The following is a 20,529-nucleotide window of genomic DNA, read 5'->3' as shown; positions in this document are numbered from 1 at the left end:
CAGCTCCTTAATGACTTTATTCAAATGTCACCTCCTCAATAGAGCCCACTCTAACTCCCTATTTAGAGTTTCAATCTGCCAACAACCCACCTTTTAAAGATTTAATATCTGAAAATTGTGCGTGTGGGTGCATGCACCCACATGTGGGCATATTCACGTGTAAGCAGGTTGCCAAGGAGGCCAGAGGTGTTGGATTTCCTGGAGTTGGAGTTACCGGCAGTTGTGAGCCACCTGGGGAGAATGCTGTACATATTCTTATTTAATATGCTGTCTATTCAGTCCCACACTGAAGTAAAATATAATCATTATCACGTAGCAGTCTCGATATCTGCTTATCTTTAGTGTATCATGTGTTGCTTGAATCTCACTGGTTGGACATAAAGTTACAAAGATTTGGACCATTACCATCTCTCTTTAGTAAATGCAGACCCAGCACCTAGAAATTCAGGTATTCAATAAACATGACGTGAGAGAAGACCTGAACTCTCACAACTTCTCACCACTTCAGGTCATGGCCATCCTATTCCGTGCCACCATCATCAATTAACAGGACCATTGCAGTCTCTTCCCAGTGCTTTCCTGATTTCCTGTCACCTTATGATCATTTTCTGCAGACTAGCTATAATGTTTCTTCAGAAACACAAAGAGGTCATGCCACTGAACCCTCCTTTGCCCTGAACCCTCCAATTTCAAAGTAAAATTGAAAAGTTCTCAATTCTTCAAAGTGAAAATAACAAACAAAAGAATCTGGCTCAAATTCTTAGAATCAACAAAGCATGCTCCCAACTGAAGGCCCCTGCATCGGTTGCAATGTTGGTTCCAAATGACTTCTCTCTGAGCATTTGCTTACATGGGGCTTGTTCTGTCTCATCCTGCAGGACTATGTGCTCCTGCCATAGTTTATCAAGTGAGGTAAATGCTCATATAAGTAGACACATCTTGTCATCACTTTGAATCTTTCTACTGGGTTTGAAGTTTTATCAACACTTGAAATATTGTATTATTTCTCTTAGTATATCATACTTAGTAGGCAGAAAAGTGGAAATGTTGAAATTGTTTTAGAGGTCAACAAAATGTGATAGGCTTTCAGTTAATATTTCTTGATGGTTAAATGATCAAGTAGGGCAACTCCTAAACCCATAGTCTTGGAAGTCAAGATTTTCTTTATAAAATGGATGTTAAGAATGGTAGTACTGTATGGGCCAAATGACATTAAGTCATGAAGAGTTTAGTATATTGACTAAAGTGCTTAGCAAATGGTAGCCAAGAAGAAAACGGAGACATTGTTCAAAATGTTAAATCCCCTTCAGTGGTTTGGTACAGTGTCCATTTGTAAGATTTGAGGATGAAGCACAGCAATTCTGCCAAGCCCAGGTTTCAAAGCATAAGTGTTGCAGCTAATCAAAGAATGTCCCTAAATGTGATTCACAAAAATACTGATTAACATAGGGCTTGATACATAGTAAGCATGAAACAGCTGTTGACCATTATTCCTATTATTATTTGGATATTAGTGTTTGTCGAAAACTGGTATTAATTTCCCTTTCAGATTAAAAAAAATTTAACAAACTGAAAGAAATTGTTTGGGATTCAAGAAATTATCTGCAGCTTCTTTCAGAACAGAGCCCTGACCTCTCTATTTCCTACCTATAGGATTTATTTTTCAGAAGTTAACGAACTCTTACTCAGAAATGTCCTGGCCATGGGACTCATTTGAAAATAAAATTAAAGTCCTTAGGTGTGCAGAAAAGAAGGCAAATTCTCTTTTTTTCTGATCCATTTGGGTCAGAACTCATTCTTCATTCTCAGTCTCTTCTTTCTGCCCCCTTCTCCACATCTAGCAAGATCTTAGGACTGGCTATAAGTGACTGCATGCCATATTCCTTTAGAAATGTATAGCCCTAACAATGAATCTGGACTATCAGTTTTAATCATTGTTATAATTTCCTATGCCAGAGTAGATGATTTTGACAGCAAGACGGTTAATGTTATGTGTCAGTGTAACCAAGCCATAGGTATCCAGATAATTGGCAAAACCCAATTTTGGGTATGACAACATTTGGGATTGAGATTAAGCTCTGAACTGGCAGATTGTATAAATCCATTTTCTCTTCCAATGTAGCACTGCATATAACTCTGTTAAAGGCCTGAATAGAACAAAATAACCAAATAAGAGGGAACTGCTCTATTGACTTAATGAAGGCCGACGGGTTTTTCCTATGTTTGCACTTGAGCTGAAGTATCGCCTTTCCTCGGTCTCTAGTTTGCTGAGAATTGTCCACTTCCACAGCCATGCGGACCAGTTACAATATGTCTATATGTCTGCCTCTGTTTCTAAGGATATAGGTAAACAGACGAAGAGATACATGACAAGGAAAAGATGATAGATAGATAGATAGATAGATAGATAGATAGATAGATAGATAGATTAGAAGATAGAAAGGTAGATATATAGATAATAGATAGTAGATAGATGGTTAGATAGGTAGATAGATGACAGATAGATGGATTGATGAACAGATAGGTGGATAGACATATAGATGGATAGACAGATAGATGAACATATGCACACAAACATCTTATTAGTTCTATGTCCCTGGAAAACAATATCCAGAGTTTAGGCAATGTATGGCATATGTGGCATGTGTACCCTTAGACTCACATTAGACAATTTTTCACTCAGCACCAACTTCCCTTCTAAATACAGTCCCACAGGAAGTTGGGCATTAACAGAGCTGGGCTCACAGCTTAGTTCCTGACTTCTGGCCCAGGACTTTCCTCATTCCCTAGCATTGTCCATTCACTTGGGATGCCTTTCCCTGGGCACTGTAAATCTTATAGACTCAATATGAAATATAACGAAGGCTTCTTGGGACATATTATATGCTTCAAGTTCTGGGAACTGATTTATAAATATCAATAAATATTTAATAAATATATAAAATAAATGAAATTAAAACTCTTTTTATAGGAAAACTATGTGTCTTGAGGAATGCAAATTAACCTGCACATCTTTAAGCTGTCATAATTATATTCTTCCCAAAAGTACTCCTTATTGTCCTGTCTGATTCACAGTAATGTTAAAAAAATATTTGAAACACCTGCTAAGGAGCCTTTATTCCACATATTTCACATCATTTTCGTAAGAGAAAATACTGTGATTTTTTTTCACAAAGAGATTAGATTCAACTCTAAAACATCAAAGGAAAAAAGGTGGGGGGGATGTATAGCCAAGGAATTGATGGATGAGGAGCAGCGAACAGAAAACTATTCAGAGTAAATGGGAAGAGAAAGTGGGAAAGCCAACTTAGCAGGATTCCTGCTGAAGACAAGCCAGGGCAATCAGACATCTCATGGGACAGGTGAAGGATGAAGTGCCTGGTCCTGGGGGATTCAAGATAAATCAACCCATCAGCATCCTTGCTGGAACTGAACAATACAAAGTTGGACGTTGTGTTGGTTAGAGGGAGTTGTCAACTTGACAGAGTCTGAATCACCTGCAAGAAGTGCCACTGGGGATAGCTGGGGAGGATTATCTTGTGTCTGGTAATTGGTGTGGGAAGATCCATCTTAGCTGTGGGTAGGACCTTTCCCTAGGCAGGGGGTTCTAGAATGTAGAAGCCAAAACAAACAAACCCAAAACAAAAAGCAAAACAAAACAAAACAAAACAAAACCCCAAACTGAGCAGTTTAATTGTTGACTTCTGACTATGGACATTAAGGGACTCACTGCTGCAGGTCCCTGCTGTCTTGACATCTCTGCCATGATGGATATCTTAAACTGTGAGCTAAAATAAGCCATTTCCCCCTTAAGTTGTTTCTATCAGGGTATTATTGCACAGGAAAAGAATCTAAGACAGACACAGAAATGTAAACTTTGAGGTTTAAGGTTTCATGTGATCTAAATACATTGCACTTATGTATGAGATTTTCAAATAATAAATAAATGAGCTCTAAAAACACATGTTCTCATTGGGAAGATAATTCAGAGGATCTTGACTAACATTTGACCAAGGCATCAATAGGGCATTTAAACATGTTGCTCAGACCACTATTATAATATCTATTAAAATAGCTACCTAGCTAAGAGTGTCTGCTTATCTAAAATGCCTAACAATACCGAGTGGATAATAATCCCATGGCTTTGTATGCATACTTACCACATCAACTATGCCGATGTTGTTCCAGCCTTGCATTATGGGGAGAAAAGATATAAACATGGGAAGGACCCAGCAGCCTCCCAACATTAATGCGATGCGTAGAGGGGTCATCTTGTTCCTATAAACCAAAGGCTGGCAGCAGATGGCGTAATACCTGGAGAGACAATTAAGGGTGGGGCCACAGGCAGGGGGACATGAGAAGGAGAGGGGAAAGATCACAGTGGACGAGGGAGAGAAGGGAAAGAAGAGTAAAAAAATGGAAAGAAGGGGGAAATATTGAGAAAAGGAGAATCAGAGGAGGAGAGTAAAACGGGAAAACAAAATTGGGAATAAGTGGGGAAGGAGAAGGCAGAGGAGGGAAATGAAAATGAAGGGGATGAGGGCAGAGAACAAAGAGAAGAATAAAGGCAATTATACAATAAAAACATTAACACCTGGCCGAAACGTTTGTTACTATATAAAATACGTTTATATTGCATGTGAAGGTCATTGCCTTGAATTGGCTCCACTTCCCTCTTCATCTCCCAAAGTCTTAAGTAGCATGAAGGTCTACTCTGCCTCAGACACAGTCCCAGTTTCTGGGAATCTAGGAATGCCTCGAGCTCTCCAGACCGAGGTACTTTTAGCTTCTGTGATGATAATTTGAACTATCACAGATTTGTCCTTGTCTTCTTGAGGGCGGTGCTGAGATGTTATATGTTCTTCTGTGCTCCTTAGACTGTTGTCCGGGCTTACTCTTTCTCCTCTTTTCTCCCTCAACAGACTTAGCTGAGAAGAGCATAGATTCTGAGGGTCTTCGGTATCTCAGCTTGCCGGGCAGCCACCTGGACTGTACATTTCCACCCCTGAGTCAACACTATCTCCAGGAAGTACCACTTATGTATTTCCTGGCTAGGGGTACATGCACATGAGATGCTCAAGCTGAAATGTGGCAAGTAGAATTCACATACATTGTTTCTGACAGTGATTGCTTTATTGTTACTCTTAAGCTAAGAATATAAAATTGCAAACATCTTAGTTATTTTGCCAGCTTGTTGGAAGTACTCTTACCTTATTTGCTGTGTGATAGGAGCCTTTTTTGGAATTTACTGTTCACCCTCTTATATTCTGCCTAAAGTATTAAATTTCTTGTTCCTCCATGAATGCCCTCAGCTCCAACTCCCAGACTTGACCCTGCATGTTATTCCAGCCTATCCAGATGCTCTATGCCTTGATTGGTACTGCTCTAGACTAGTATAGGATGCTGATTCAGAGAAACAAATGGAAATATTCTGGATACAGTCAGTATCCTGGGGAATGGGTAACTGAAGATGTTGTCAGGGGCTAGTGTGGGAGACAGGGATGGCCACTGTATAGACAATTATGGACATTTGAACTTGCATAGACATGAATTATTAAGGAAGATAGGAAATTCTTCCTTATCTTTAAAATATTAGCAATAGAAAAGAGGAGGAGATTATTTTATTTAATTTTAAGCTAGGTTGATGAAATCCTGACTGATAGATTAGTTTAGATATAATGAAAATATGTGATTAGGCCCAGATTCATATTTGACTTAAATTTTGTCTTTATTCTACAATAAACATAACAATATTTTTAACTGGTAGCATGGGACAAAGAATATGAGGGGTTTGTTTTTGTTTGTGTATTTTGTATTTTGTATTTCAAGACAGGGTTTTTCTGTGTAGCCTTGAACTTCAGTCTATAGACCAAACTGGCCTCACTGCCTGGCAAAATACAAGATTCTTAGCTAAAACTCACAACATTGGCATAAATGCTGAAAGTTCTTTTTGAGGATTTTGGTATTCTCAAGGCAGAACTCTCAAAAAGCCACCTAATGTATTTTGAGTACCTTTCCTCATATCATAAAATCTTCAGTTTCAAGCAAAAATTCTAGAAAAGTTGCGTGTGTGTGTGTGTGTGTGTGTGTGTGTGTATGTTTGGTTTTTAAGAAAATTTCCTTATGGTATTGTGATCTTCCTCTAAAATATGCATCATTAGTGAGAAATTGCACGTCAAATTGACAAGTGTTCTGAGATCACCTAACATATACTGACCGAGTTGATTGTAACCATCATTACTGATTTTCTTACCAAAGGCTGTACTTATAATATACAACACTCATAACTAGTGTGTGTGTGTGTGTGTGTGTGTGTGTGTTTTGTAGGCAAGCCTGTGTTTATATGTGTGCAGAGGCGGCCAGAGGTCAATCTTGATTGCCATTCACCTTTTTTTTTTGAAAAGGAGTCTTTCATGGGAAAGGAACTCATCAAATATTCTCAGCTGGCTGGCTGGCAAGCCCTGGGGCCTGCCTGTCTCTACTCACTGCCTCTCCCCACCCAACACCGACCCTGAGATGACAGGTGTGTGCCACATTGCCTAGCTTTTTACATGAGTTTTAAAGCTTGAACTTAAGCCCTTGTGCGAGCACAACATGTCACTTTAGTGACTGGAATATCTTTCTAGCAGCCCCTCCTGAGTTTTTTAAAAGGCAAAATACACACGTGTATCTATCTCAAGATGAAAAAATAAGAACTGGCAAGGCCATGGGACATAGAACAGAACTTACTGTCACGTTCTCAAAGCCGTGGGATTTCTAACTGCATTCTAAGTACTTGTTCCTCCACCTACAGGTAAGAGTAGCTTTTGCCCTGCATTGAAGGAGCTTCTTTTTTTTCAGTAGATAGAGACCAACACAAAACAACAACTGCTCCAACTGTAGAGAAGAGCTAGCCATGGGTGCCAGCCCCAATGGATAGGTCTACAACACAATTCCTGTATCTAAGGCTCAGGGGACACAGGGGGAAGAGACACCAGAAAGATTATAAGAGCCAGAAGATCAGGACATTTGTTTCAAGGTAGTCTCATCTCAAAAAATAAAGACACAAGGCAGGAAAAGAGGGAGTGGTGTAATTCTTCTTAAAGAGTTTATTAATGTAGAAGAGGTCACAGAACTTGAAAACGCCCATCTAGGTCAATCCTGCAGCATGCCCTTCTAACAGAGAGGGTTACAACCAAGAAAGAGGAGGGTTGTTGATTCTCAGGCTAAAGGATGCTGTTTAGCAAACAGAATTGTGGTTTATCTCGGGAGTATGCTACTATATAAGTTCTGTTCTTTAGACATTCCTAGGACATTTTCTAGTTAAGCAAAAATACTTTTGCAAAATGAATCAATAAATGTTCTAATGGCAAATTTGGTTCCAGATGGCCAGGATTAGCTAGAATGTAGCAAAGGAATTTACCAAGTAAGTTCTTATTTGAACATTTCAAAGTTTGCTCACAAAACTCCATAAAAGTCCCCTTTGGTAGACAACCTGCAGCTTCTCCAACCACAGCCACATGCAAATGAGGGACATAATTGCTTTTAAATGTCTCCAGGGACACAATTTACTTTGACAAGTCTTAGAAGACAGCAGTATATTTTAAGCCCCAAGCTAATGTCTTCACCACTCCTGCCATTAAGGAAAATTTTTTACCTTCTCGTTCCCTGCTCTCTAACCACAGGTAAAGGAGAAGCATCCAGACCAACCGGGAATCCTGGATTTTCACAATTAGCAGACCTAGCAGTCAACCTCATGTGCCCTCACAGTTGGCCGCTGACTTCCTTTACCTTACTCTTATACCCTCTAGACTTAGAGCTAGCTATTGACCCTCTTCGAGACAGTTTCTTCAGTTGTAAAGTGGGACAATGATGCTATGCCATCCACTTGCTGTGAGAACGGATGAGATAATATGTTGAAAACATAGGGAGTTCCTGGCACATACACCTACGACTAAGCCACTTACCAAATCATATGAAAATACCTGGATCAGCATCTCTCCTAGTACTTAGAGAGTCTAAGACACAAAACGTCAAATAAGCTGTTCCCTCTAGGTAAATGGCTGCGAATGATGGAGTTCATTGCATATAAGATGTAATAGATACTATTGCTTACACGTTTTGGGGTCAATTTCCATACTCACACATAATCACAACAGGATAAACAGAGATATCATCTATATCAATATCTATATCTATACCTATACATTCGTGTGTGTGTGTGTGTGTGTGTGTGTGTGTAGCTGGGCAGTGAAGTAGCCCTTCCTCCACACCGTGGAGTAGCCATATTTTAGGTCAGCTCTCTGAATGTGTCCTTCTCTCCAGATCAAGGATGTGCTTCTCACTTCAGCTCACTGTATCATTGCTGTTTCCATGGTGTTTCTTCAACTACTTTGTAATTGCTGCTTTCTTCTCTGATACTTCAATTATCTACAGGATATGCCACATGCTAATTGAAGTACCTTTTGTGGCAAGAAGCAGGTCCTATTTTGTATCAATGTCTGTAACTACAAGGCAACACTTGGAATCCTTTTATGTAACAACTAGAAAAGATTATTAAGGTATGATGGACATTTTCCACTTTGAACCTATTGGGTTTGAGAGAAGAGGAAAGATGCTGAAGGTACTCTTCCTAACAGACAGATAGAGAGAGGACCTTGGAGCCCAGAAGGAAACTGAGAGAACAAAAAGAAAGGTTCAAGTGAGCCACCAGATAAGTAAGTTCTTCAAAGGAAGGGGAGGCTTCACACAAGGCTGAGAAATCTCTTAACTCTCCAACAACAGATGCTCATCAGGCTGAAGAGTCAGGCCAAGGAAGTCACCCGCAGAGGCCACTTTGGATTTGGAAAATTCCCAAGGCAAATGGTTAAAATCATTGAGATGAATTAGGTATGCGGTATCTGCTTATACATAACACACACACACACACACACACACACACACACACACACACACACTTCATTTATGTCACTCCCTTAGTCTCCCAGAGGAAGCTTCTGCCATTAGCATAATTCTACAAACTAGGTGAGCTCCAGAAAATTCAAGTAGCCTTTTCAAGATGATGAAACTCATATTTGTTCAAGTGAGAATGTACCTAGGCAGTCTGATACCCCAGGCCACACTCTTACCCATTTTTTTCTTATGTCAAATTTATCAGAAGAGGAGAAAAATTAACACCAAAATTGTAATAAAAAACGAGGCACATCTCAGAGCAGCCTATGTTCATGTAAACACCTATGGGACAGCTCCTTTGTTTGTCTGTAGCAAGAGCACAAAGTTGATGAGGTCAGATTGGTTCTTTTGGCATTCTTAATTAGGGAGAAACTGGCAAAAAACAGACCAAGATGAGCTACCATGCTTATAGGTAATGAATGGTCCACGCAGACGCAAAGCATATACAATGAAAATCGAAGGCTGAAATGCATTTAGTTCATAATTAATGTTTCAGGGCTTAGTTTCAGTCTTACCCTCTGAAGACCCTCCCTGTCATGGGGAGTGGCATATCCCAACATCTTTGGGGATTTACTCTTTTTTGTTTTGTTTTCCATTAATTTATTAATTTATTTACTTCACATTCTGATCACTGCCCCCAGCTTCTCCAAATGCTTGCCTCACAGGGTCCTTCCCACCATTTCTTGTACCCTTCTCCTCTGAGAGTATGGAGCCTCCTTTCCAGGCCCCCCTTCCAGACCCCTTCCTGATCTTGGCATGTCAAGTTTCTGCTGGGGCGAGGCATATATTCTCCCAATGAGGCCAGATAAGGTAGCCTATCTAGAAGAAACATATTCCACAGAACAGCAACAGCTTTAGGGACAGCTCCCACTCCAGATGTTCAGGACCCACATGAAGACCAAGCTGCACATCTGCTACATATGTGCACTGGTTCAATCTCTGAGAGCCCCCCAAGGGTCCAGGTTATTAGTCAATTCTGTTGGTCTTCCTGTGGAGTTCCTTATCCCTCTGGGTCTCTCAATCCTTCCCCCAACTCTTCCACAAGACTTCTGAGCTCTGTCCATTGTTTGGCTGTGGGTCTCTGCATCTGTTTCTATCAGCTGCTGATTGGAGCCTCTCAGAGGACAGCTATGCTAGGCTCCCCTCTGCAAGCATAACTGAGCATCATTAACAGTGTAGGGATTGGTGTTTGCCCATGGGATAGCTCTCTAGTTGGGCCAGTCATTGGTTGGCTATTCCTTAATTCTCTGCTCCATCTTTGTTCATGCAATTTCTTGTAAACAGAATAATTTTGGGTTAAGAGCTGTGGTGTGTGTGTGTGTGTGTGTGTGTGTGTGTGTAGTTGATGTCCTTACCCTCCTTCCACTGGGGGTCCAGCCTGGCTATGGGAGGTGGTCACTTCAGGGTGAAGGGATTGACTCTTCCTGTTATTCAACTGTCAGTAATCCTACCATAGTCTTCTATCTGCTATCACTCTGCTTCGCCCCTGCACTAAAAGCTCTGCTCAGAGCCTTTCCTGTCATTCAGCACTGTAAGTCCAGTGTCCAGAAGAGCTCCCAGCAATTAGTAAGCACCCCATGAATATTTGATGAATTAGTAAGCTATCTCACAATGAAATATGCAGCCCAGAAGTGAGAAGAATATGTTTTACAAGGAACTTTGTTTCAAAGAAAACCTGGAACTGGAGAAATGTGCAAGATTTTGCAGATAGAATATATCAAGTTTCGGGATGTCGGGAGACAGTTGACAATACAAAAGCAAAGGAAAATACTGTTGCCCTTACAGGTAATGGTCTCTTCAGTAAATTCAATAAAGTAATATGGGACTCCTTTATTGCAATTAGTAAGCACCCCATGAATTTTTGATGATATGGATATAAAAACAAATCACAGTCCATACATTATGCCATGAAATCCAACTCAACAAATGTGGCAGTTAGGTACACTGTGTGGACCTGTCTGGGAAGAGTATGTGAAAAGAAGAAACTCCTTGCAAAAATCACTCAGATATATTGGGAAAACAAATGGAACTCTACCAGACAAGCTCACAATGATTGACACATTTGATTTATACATTCACAATTTAGTTATGCTCCAGGGAGATCATTAAGCGAAACAGACAACTTATCTCTTGCACACGATGAAATATGCAGCCCTGGAGTGAGAAGAATATGTTTTACAAGGAACTTTGTTTCAAAGAAAACCTGGAACTGAAGAGATGTGGATAGTTTTGCAGATAGAATATATCAAGTTTCGGGATGTCGGGAGACAGTTGACAATACAAAAGCAAAGGAAAATACTGTTGCCCTTACAGGTAATGGTCTCTTCAGTAAATTCAATAAAGTAATATAGGACTCCTTTACTGAATCCATCTTCCCTGCCTGCTGAGTTCTCTGGGGTATCCTCAGCTACCCTTCCTGCACCCATCTTCCCTGCCTGCTGAATCCTCTGGGGTTCTCTCAGCTTCCCTGAGAAGTGTGCTATCCCCAGTGGAGCTACAACACCAGACTCTCACAATTGACAGGTCATCTGGACAAAAAATAAACAAAGAAATAATGAAATTAATCAAAATTATGAAACAAATAGACCTAACAGACATGTACAGGATATTTCATCCAAGCACAAAAGAATATACCTTCTTCTCAGTACCTCATAGATCCTTCTCCAAAATGGACCATAGAGTTGATCACAAAGCAAGCCTCAATAGTCACAAAAAGATTGCAATAACACCTTGTATCTTGTCAGACCACCATGGATTAAAGTTGAATTTCAACAACAGAAACACCAGAAAGCCTACACACCCATGGAAACTAAACAACTCTCTATTCAATGATCTCTGGGTCAGGAAAGAAATAAAGAGAGAAATTAAAAACTTTCTAAAATTCAATGAAAATGAAGCTACAACATACCCAAGTTTATGGGACAAAATGAAAGCAGTGCTAGGAGGAAATTTATAGCACTAAGTGCTTCCATTAAAAAAAGTTAGAATGTTCTCATACCAGCAATTTAAAGGTACACCTGAAAGTTCTGCAAAAAAGCAAACATACTGAAGAAAAGTAGAAGACAGGAAATAATTAAAATCAGGGCTGAAATCAATCAGACACAAAAAGAATAATACAAACTAAGAATTAACCAACTAAGAGCTGGTTCTTTGAGAAAATCAATAAGATAAACAGACCCTTAGCCAAACCAATAAAAAGACAGAGAGACAGTATCCAAATAAACAAAATCAGAAATGAAAAGAGATATACAACAGACACTAAGGAAAGTCAAAGAATCATTAGGTCTTATCTCAAAAGCCTGTACTTCACAAACTTGGAAAATCTTAATGAAATGAATGATTTTTCTAGACAGATACCACTTACCCAAGTTAAATCTAGACCAGATAAACCATTTAAACAGCCCGATACCTCTAAGGAAATAGAAGCAGTCATTAATAAAACCAAAAACTAAAACCAAACCAAAACAAACAACAACAACAAAACCCAAAAAACAAAAAAACAAAACAAAAACCAAAACAAACAAAAAAACAAAACAAACCAGGGTGAGATGGTTTTAGTGCAGAATTCTATCACACTTTCAAAGAAGAAATAATACCAACACTCTTCAAACTATTCCACAAAACAGAAACATAAGGAACACTGCCAAACTCATTCATGAAGCCACAGTCACCCTGATACATAAATCACACACTCAACCAAGAAAGAGAATTTCAGACCAATTGCTCTTATGAGCATTGAAAAATACTCAATAAAATACTTGCAAACTAAATCAAGGGACACCAAAAAATTATATCTACCATGATCAAGTAGGGTTAATCCCAGGGATGCAGGGATGGTTCAATATATGAAAATCCATCAATGTAATCCACCATATAAACAGACTGAAAGAAAAAAAAACACACGATCATCATATCTTTATATGCTGAAAAAGCCTTTTACAAAAACCAATACCCCTTCGTGTTAAAAGTCTTAGAGAGATCAGGGATACAGGATGACCAACAGAATCAGCTAACCTGGACCCTTGGAGCTCACAGAGACTGAACCACCAACCACAAAGCATACACAGAATAAACCTAGGACCCCTGTACATTTGTAGCAGAAGTGTAGCTTGGTCTTCATGTGGATCCCAAACAACTGGAACAGGAGCTATTGAAAAAGTTTGTTGTTTGTTTGTGGGGTATGTTCTTCTAGCTGGGCTGCCTTGTCTGACCTCCACAGGAGAGGAAATGCCTAGCCCTGAGGTCTTGATGTGCCAGGGTAGGAGGATACATGGGTGGGTGGAACTCCACCCTCTCAGAGGACAAGGCGAGGGGGGATGGGAGGAGGAACTATGGGAGAGGGGATAGGGGAAAGTGATCAAGATGTAAAATGGAGAAAGAAAAGAAAAGAGAGAGGGGGGAAGGGAGGGAGGGAGTGAAGAAGGAAGGGAGGAAGAAACAAAGAAACAAAGAAAATAACAAGAAAAGAAAGATAGAAAGAAGAAGAAAAAAGTAAAATAGACTTTTAGCAGTAATTGTATTTAAAACCAAATACAAGATAGGTTGCAAACTGTTCAAAGAAACAGAGAACAGTTAAGTCTTAAAAAGTTTAGTTGAAGCCGGGCGTGGTGGCACTCGGGAGGCAGAGGCAGGTGGATTTCTGAGTTCGAGGCCAGCCTGGTCTACAAAGTGAGTGCCAGGACAGCCAGGGCTACACAGAGAAACCCTGTCTCGAAAAAACCANAAAAAAAAAAAAAAAAAGTTTAGTTGACGAATCCAGTGGAAGAACATAGGTATAATAGGTCAATATAGAGGAAACCAGGAGATAAGACCGTCTGATTGTGGGTATTCCAAAAGACACCTCTAAGCCTTCAGCTCATGGTATTCAGTCAGTCTCTCTCCCCTTCCCTCCCTCAATAATATTTTTTTTCAAATTATATGTCCAGATATATTCACATGTGCACTTATTTTATGAATGGAATTATGACAAACACTTAAGCTAGAAACTTACTTTTTCTCAAATAACAGTTACTTCTCTCAGCATATATCATTTGTCAGGAGATTCGATGGTTTCATTTCAAAAGTAACAACTTGGTTGCTTTTCATTTCCCATAGAATCTCAGATGTTTCATTTCCCATAGAATCTCAGTGTTTGACCTCATGACTCAGACTATATGAAACATACTAATTTCAGTTTCAAAATTATTTTAAATCTTCAGTAATATGACTCATTGGTCAAAGTACCAAGAAGCATAAAAAGTGTAGATATAGAAATGGACTTTTTTTTTTTTGGCATGGGTTGAGTCAATTCTGAGACTGAAGGCGGGTTTATTTTTCCCAATCTGCTTTTATACCATTTTAATTACATGCAGGTATTAAGGGCCAGTAGTACAATGAGGACTCAGGCAAGACAATAGTTAAGGAACAAGCAAGACAATAAACACAAAGTCCCATGATCACTCCAGTGATCAATGTTTCTAAGGATGATCAAGATATCTGAGCCTATGTCTTTGTTCTACCCTAAATCAAATTCTTACTTGAAATGGACCTTTTAATAATAAAGGTGTTCTGCGTGTTTACTGGATCAGGACCCAATAAGCTGGGCAAAAATTAACAATCAAAGCGAGTCTCCTTGAAAGGCACTCTCCTTTCCTAGAACATTCACACCACCTTGAGGTGGGAGGGCACTGTGTCCTGCCAGGATTCACACAGATAACAAGGACACCATACCTCTCCCCGACCCTGGTCCTACCAAGGAACACCTTCTCTGCCTTGACCCACCTCAAATGTGATTCCAATGAGGGACACTGCAAAAGTGAAGGCTAGATCACAAATAGAAACCGTATTGTTCAAGGCAAGGCATTGGCTGTAATGTTTCAGACGAACCTTCCCACTCAATGAGGCTATCACTTGGAATAGGACCGGAGACAAAGAAAAGACCAAAACTGGTCCCATCTTTCTTGTGGTGTTGAAGTTTCTCATGTCAATGATGGGGAAGAAAATGGAAATTTGCTAAATACCTAAATAAATATTTATGTGCAGCTACTGTCTAATTGTCAAAAGTGTCATTAGATGCAAATTCCAGCAGTTCAAACATTCTCATCCTTGTTCATCAAGCAGGACTTTCTCCCATAAGGGAGGAAAAAAAGACTTTGTGTGAAATTTTGCAGAACCGCATTTAATAAAAAAAAAAAAATGCAGTGAGTTTTACAAAGAATCTGTCTGAGGAGATTAGAGATGGACTTCTGCAGCAGGAGAAGATAGACCTGAGCTAAAATCCGACAGTCACATAGTAGGAAAAGGAGCTCTCCAGACACAGAGAGGAGCTGGTGCGTGGAAAGCAATGGAAGAAAAGATAGGTCAAGGTGGCCAGAGCCTAGAGACAGGGCTGGCGAAGGGCGTGAAGGGAAGCTTGGGATAGAGATAGAAACAGACAGCGCAATTCTCTTTTACTCGTCACTTGTCTCCATTATCACAACTCATCAGAAAATATCTTTGTGCAGTGGGTGGTGGCTAACACACAAGCTCCCAACTGGTCAGAGGGCAGAGAATAACTGTCCAAGGATTGCTCAGCCACAGATGACACACATATGTCTTCTCACCTGCCTCCACACCCATACACTTACACACTAAGGCAGGCATACACATACACACACACACCACTGATGCTCAGCGACCATAGCAGAAGGGGACACACACACACACATACACACACACACACACACCACTGATTCTCAGAGACCATAACAGTAGGGAACAGGAAGAATCTGAGATTAGAGAAGACTTTAGAAAAACAATGTCTTCTGGATGTGGCAGGACCACTGCTTTATTGAACTCACGGCAGCTTTGCTTGCCTGCACAGGATCTGCACAAGACCAAGCCAGTCAACATTCTAGCAATGAGTGGGAAGGTGAGACTCTGCACGTGTCCCAAATGCTATGGACAGTGGAAGCCTTCTCAGGGAGGGAGAGCTGATTTTCTTTAAGAGCATGGTTCCTGGTTGGTTGACAGTGCTCCAGTGCTTGGCCACACAACTAGGAATATATTGGAGTTGATAGGCTATTTTAAAGGGGGACATAAATTTAGGAGGTAGGGTAGGTAGGTCTAGGAGGAGTTGGTGAACCTGGGGGTAAATAAGATCAAAATATATTGTATAAAATTCTTGAGGATTTAATAAAAAAATATTTTGTACAGAGGAATAGCAGGGCATAGGTGCAATGAGTGGGGAATTAGAAAAAATTAGGGGAAAACTTTGTGGAAAGGAGAGGAATAATTAACACCCAAATGTTTGAAAAAAATCAATAGGGAAATATTATTTTATGTTTACATAAAATTCACATGTGATATAGGTAATGTACATATTGTTTAAATAAAGTCATATCTCTTGCAGTAACACTCTCCCCATGAGTCCCTTCAGGTTATTGGTAAGGGCAGCACAAGATACTCCTCAAACAATATAGCCTATTGCCATTGCCCTTGATTTCTCCCAGAAGTTTTACAAAGGTAAAACTCTGTTGCTGAAAACATGCACACAGGAATCAGGCTGGATATGATACAGAAGCCTCCTTCCCGAGGAATAGCTCTTACTCTATCATAGTGTCATAGAAGGTGACAAGCGATCATCCAAAGGAGACAAGCAATCAATACTCCTGCTCATGTGCAAAGCCTGGGTACCACAACAGTGGCCAGCACGGCTAGATATTCCAAAGAGTCCAAGGATGATACATCTTGGGGGTAAACCACAGCCACCTAATTGGACTTACAGCCTCATTAGGAGAGAATTCATGCCTGCTACTGTAAATGTACCCAGCTACCTACAGTTGGTATAGATTTGGACTCTAAAATAGAAACTATTACTGCCACTTTCCTAAAAGGTACATTTCCTGACTGTATTCTAAATACCCACCTTTATATCCACAGATAAATGTAGTCTTCACCTGCTCATCAGAAAAGGCTGTTCATTTTTATAGCAGATGGGGACTACTAAGAAATCAACAGTTAATTAAGATGTAGAGAAGTAACAGGCTACGGGGATCCAACCTCAATTGATATATATGTATATATGTGTATATATATATATATATATATATATATATATATATATATATATATAAAATGCAACCTCTATAATGGAGGCTCAGGGAACATTGCAGAAGAGGGCATGGAGGGACTGTAAGAGCCAGAAGGCCAGGCTATATTTGCTGCAAGACTGTGTGTTCTATATATGGCAGGGAAGCTGTTACACCTATGAAATCTCAGTAACATATTTGACTTAAGAAGACCTACATATGATAAGACCAATTTGGAATGTCAACAAAGAAGGGGAAATATAAGGCTCCACCCTCAGAAGAAGAGCTACGTGCAGTCAGTGATGGCTGAGAGAGTGAGAATCTGTCTTCTCCAAAGATGAGCCTCTGATGGGCGACCCAATGACGAGTCATCAGGGTTAAACACACACACATAAGAGTAATACTGAATGAATTCAGTGGTGTGTGTGGGCTAGGGGATGGGAGCAGGAAAGTAGATGAACTGAAGTACGGAGAGGGTGGAATAAAAACATGGTAAATACAATACGTATGCATGAAATTCTAAATCAATTAAGTTGAATTGGAAATTAAGTTAATTAAATTTAGAAATTCCCTACATCAATCAGTGTGGTCATATCTCAAAGCAAGAGGCAGTTGTTGAAAAGTTCCAGGCAAGTGGCAATGCTCAGAGTAGCCATTTCCAAAGCTGACCCTTTGTTTGATCTTGTAAGTGGAAATAGATGCCTACAGCGATGTGAGAACAATTACAGGATGCGCTGGTGTATTAGACAAGTCGAGTCCCAGTAGCAGCTGTATTGCATCTTGGTAGGGAATGATCCACATCAGGTAGATTAGCTTCTGTCCCTAACTTCAGTCCTGCAAGATTGATTCTTTGCCCTCTATTTTTGAGACCAAAACAAACAAACAAAAAACCCCAAACCAAACTGGGACTCAGAAAGGCTTATTAACCCACTGCCAATCTCAGAGGCAAAAACATGACAGAGCTGAAATTTAAAGTTAAATCTCTCAAATTTTAAAATAGATGGCTTTTAATGTCCAATTCTTAATGATTTCACTACATCCTGAGCCTACTCTTGAGGGAATGTTCATGAAGGAGTATGAGCTGAAATCTGGAACTCTGAAGCAGAGCCCTTCCTGATACGAGATCTTTTAGCATTTGTCTTGGGGCTGGCCAGATTCTATTCTCTATAGGAAAAAAACAAACCCTGAAATTCCTCCCATTTTTATTCCATGCATGGCTCATTTTCTTCCCCTGGCTTTTGCCGGAATTTCACTGACTTCCAGCTCCCCTCTATCCCCAGCCTTATCTTTTTCTAAGTGTCAGTATTATACCATGTCTAATCTCAAGATCATTGTAGCAATGATCAGACACAGGCTACCCTCTAGGATTGCCCCCCCCTGCTTTCTACTTTCTCATATTTTATTTTATAAAATATGAAATTGCATATAGTATATACTGTTTTTAAAATGTCTTTCATATACTGACATCATTCAATTATAAACAAGATAAGACCCACAAATTTCTAATTATGATATGTGGTAGGTCTTACTGTTGGCTAACAGTCCACTCATGCTCCTCTCTCTATATATACATGCAGTGGAGTCTCATTATATATATATATATATATATATATATATATATATACACATATATATATATATGCATATATATATATATGTAGGTGAATATATGTGTGTGTGTGTGTATATATATATATATATACACACACACACACATACATACATACATATAAACTAGGCAATTCAACTCTGTTCTTGTCAGGAAAACAAGGGGAGAGAGTGGTTTAAACCACGAAGGCTGTCACACTTGCCTTTCTCATCCCTGCCCTCATGAGACAGGAGGTGACTCTGCTGTTGTCACACAAGTTTCAGTACTTTTTTAAAAAATTAATTTATTTCTTTTTTTACACTCCATATTTTATTCCCCCACCCCTGTACCCCTCCAACTGTTCCACATCCCATACCTCCTCCCAACCCCCTGTCTCCACATGGATGTGCCCACCCAGCTATACCATCTAACCTCTAATCTCCCTCGGGCCTCCAGTCCCTTGAGGGTTAGGTGGGCAGATGCACTACTTCCTGCCATCCATCGGGCTCCCCTCGCCTTTTGTTCCTGCCATCGATACAGAATTGGAAATTAACCTGACTGAGGATACCTATCTCCACCAAAAACTTTGCAAGGAATTGCTAGTCCATGCCAACGTTTGGGTTTTCAATATCTCTGAGAGCACCTGACTGAGCAGGAGCCCTCCACAAGGAATGCCCTGGTGAAAGAATTGCTGACCTTCTGGCATCTGTCTCTCTGGAATTAATTGTGTGTGATGTGACTCAGGATAGGAAAGAAAGGCACCGGGTGATATCACCGGGTGATATTTGTTAGGTCACTGGTGTCTCGAATGAGGTCTGCTCCACACATTGCTCTGCTCTTACCTGTCCAGGGAAATACAGCACAGGTGAAAGATGGATGCTGTGGTGAGTAGGACATCCAGAGAGGTCCGGACCAGGCAAAACATCTCCCCATAAGCCCAGATGTCTTGGACCAGCTCAATGGCACCAAAGGGCATCACCAGCACCGAGACCAGCAGGTCGGCAAAGGCGAGAGACACAATGAAATAGTTGGTTTTTATTTTCCTGTGAGGGAAAAGGTATAGACCAGGTGGAGGGGGAAGGGTGTGGAGAAGAAGGTAAGGAGATCCAGGGAGGAATCGAGGAGAGTGGAAGGAAGGAGCAAAGAGGGGTAGAAAAGGAAAGAAGAAATCACACATTAAACATAATCCACGAGACTCAGTTTTCCCTTCTGCACCACAACCGAGCAGATTCTCTGTGCTCAAGCCTCTTCTGACTTCTCCAGATTCATGCCATGCCCCAAAGCCCTCTTTCCCTCTCCCTTCTGCCCTTCTGGCCTGACCAGAGGCCAGCCGTGGATGATATACTGAGAACCATTCTGAGGTTCCACACAGTTGTGCTTTCTCTTGCCTGTTCTTCTTGCCAGAGTCCATCCTGCCTTTGGTCTTGGCTTAGACACCCCCAGGGATCCCTCTCAAGGTACTGCCCTCAGATAGCATTAAGCTGTACCATTCTCAGCTGCTAGGGTGACCTCTTTTGTACCCACTACATGTGACTCCAGGCAATGTTCTGTGTTTTTTCTCTGCCTCTTCACTGGGTCAGGGAACATCCTGCTTAGAGACAGGCTGTCTCTGCCTCACCTCTTCTTTCATGGACCGATGCTACTTAGCTCAGGCCATGCACTAAAAATGCCCTGTGAATTTTAGGGAACTTCAGTGCCCAGGGTTCAACTCAGATCAATTAGACAAAAAGCGTGGGTGGATATTGTCTTCCTCCACTGAATACTGCTACCTAAGATACATTATGGCTAATTAAAATGTGATGGTTAACAATGGATACTTTTTAAAAATAACTATCTCCAGACTATTACACAGACCCCACCAATACCATAGAGTGCTGTTTTGAAAAATAGGTGATTATAATTGTAGTCACAGTTGAGGTTGGTAAGGTACAAAATATGGTAGGTCCAGTGTTTACTCCCTAA

At 40.4% G+C, this 20,529-nt stretch overlaps 1 protein-coding gene across 2 annotated transcripts in view; it reads right to left on the bottom strand.

Annotated features, from left to right (window-relative positions):
• Htr4 (5-hydroxytryptamine receptor 4) overlaps nucleotides 1–20,529 on the bottom strand; it is a 169,787-nt gene that overhangs the window by 61,853 nt on the left and 87,405 nt on the right. For both annotated transcript variants that reach the window (XM_021150569.1, XM_029471990.1), the window contains exons 4-5: nucleotides 19,410–19,610; nucleotides 4,161–4,314 (exon numbers count right to left, since the gene is read on the bottom strand). In XM_021150569.1, the coding sequence (XP_021006228.1) occupies nucleotides 4,161–4,314; nucleotides 19,410–19,610 (355 nt within the window). The remainder of the gene's footprint in view (nucleotides 1–4,160; nucleotides 4,315–19,409; nucleotides 19,611–20,529) is intronic.

Source organism: Mus caroli, chromosome 18, assembly GCF_900094665.2.
Source record: "Mus caroli chromosome 18, CAROLI_EIJ_v1.1, whole genome shotgun sequence".
NCBI classification, from domain to species: domain Eukaryota; kingdom Metazoa; phylum Chordata; class Mammalia; order Rodentia; family Muridae; genus Mus; species Mus caroli.
This window is presented reverse-complemented; position numbering and strand designations above follow the sequence as displayed.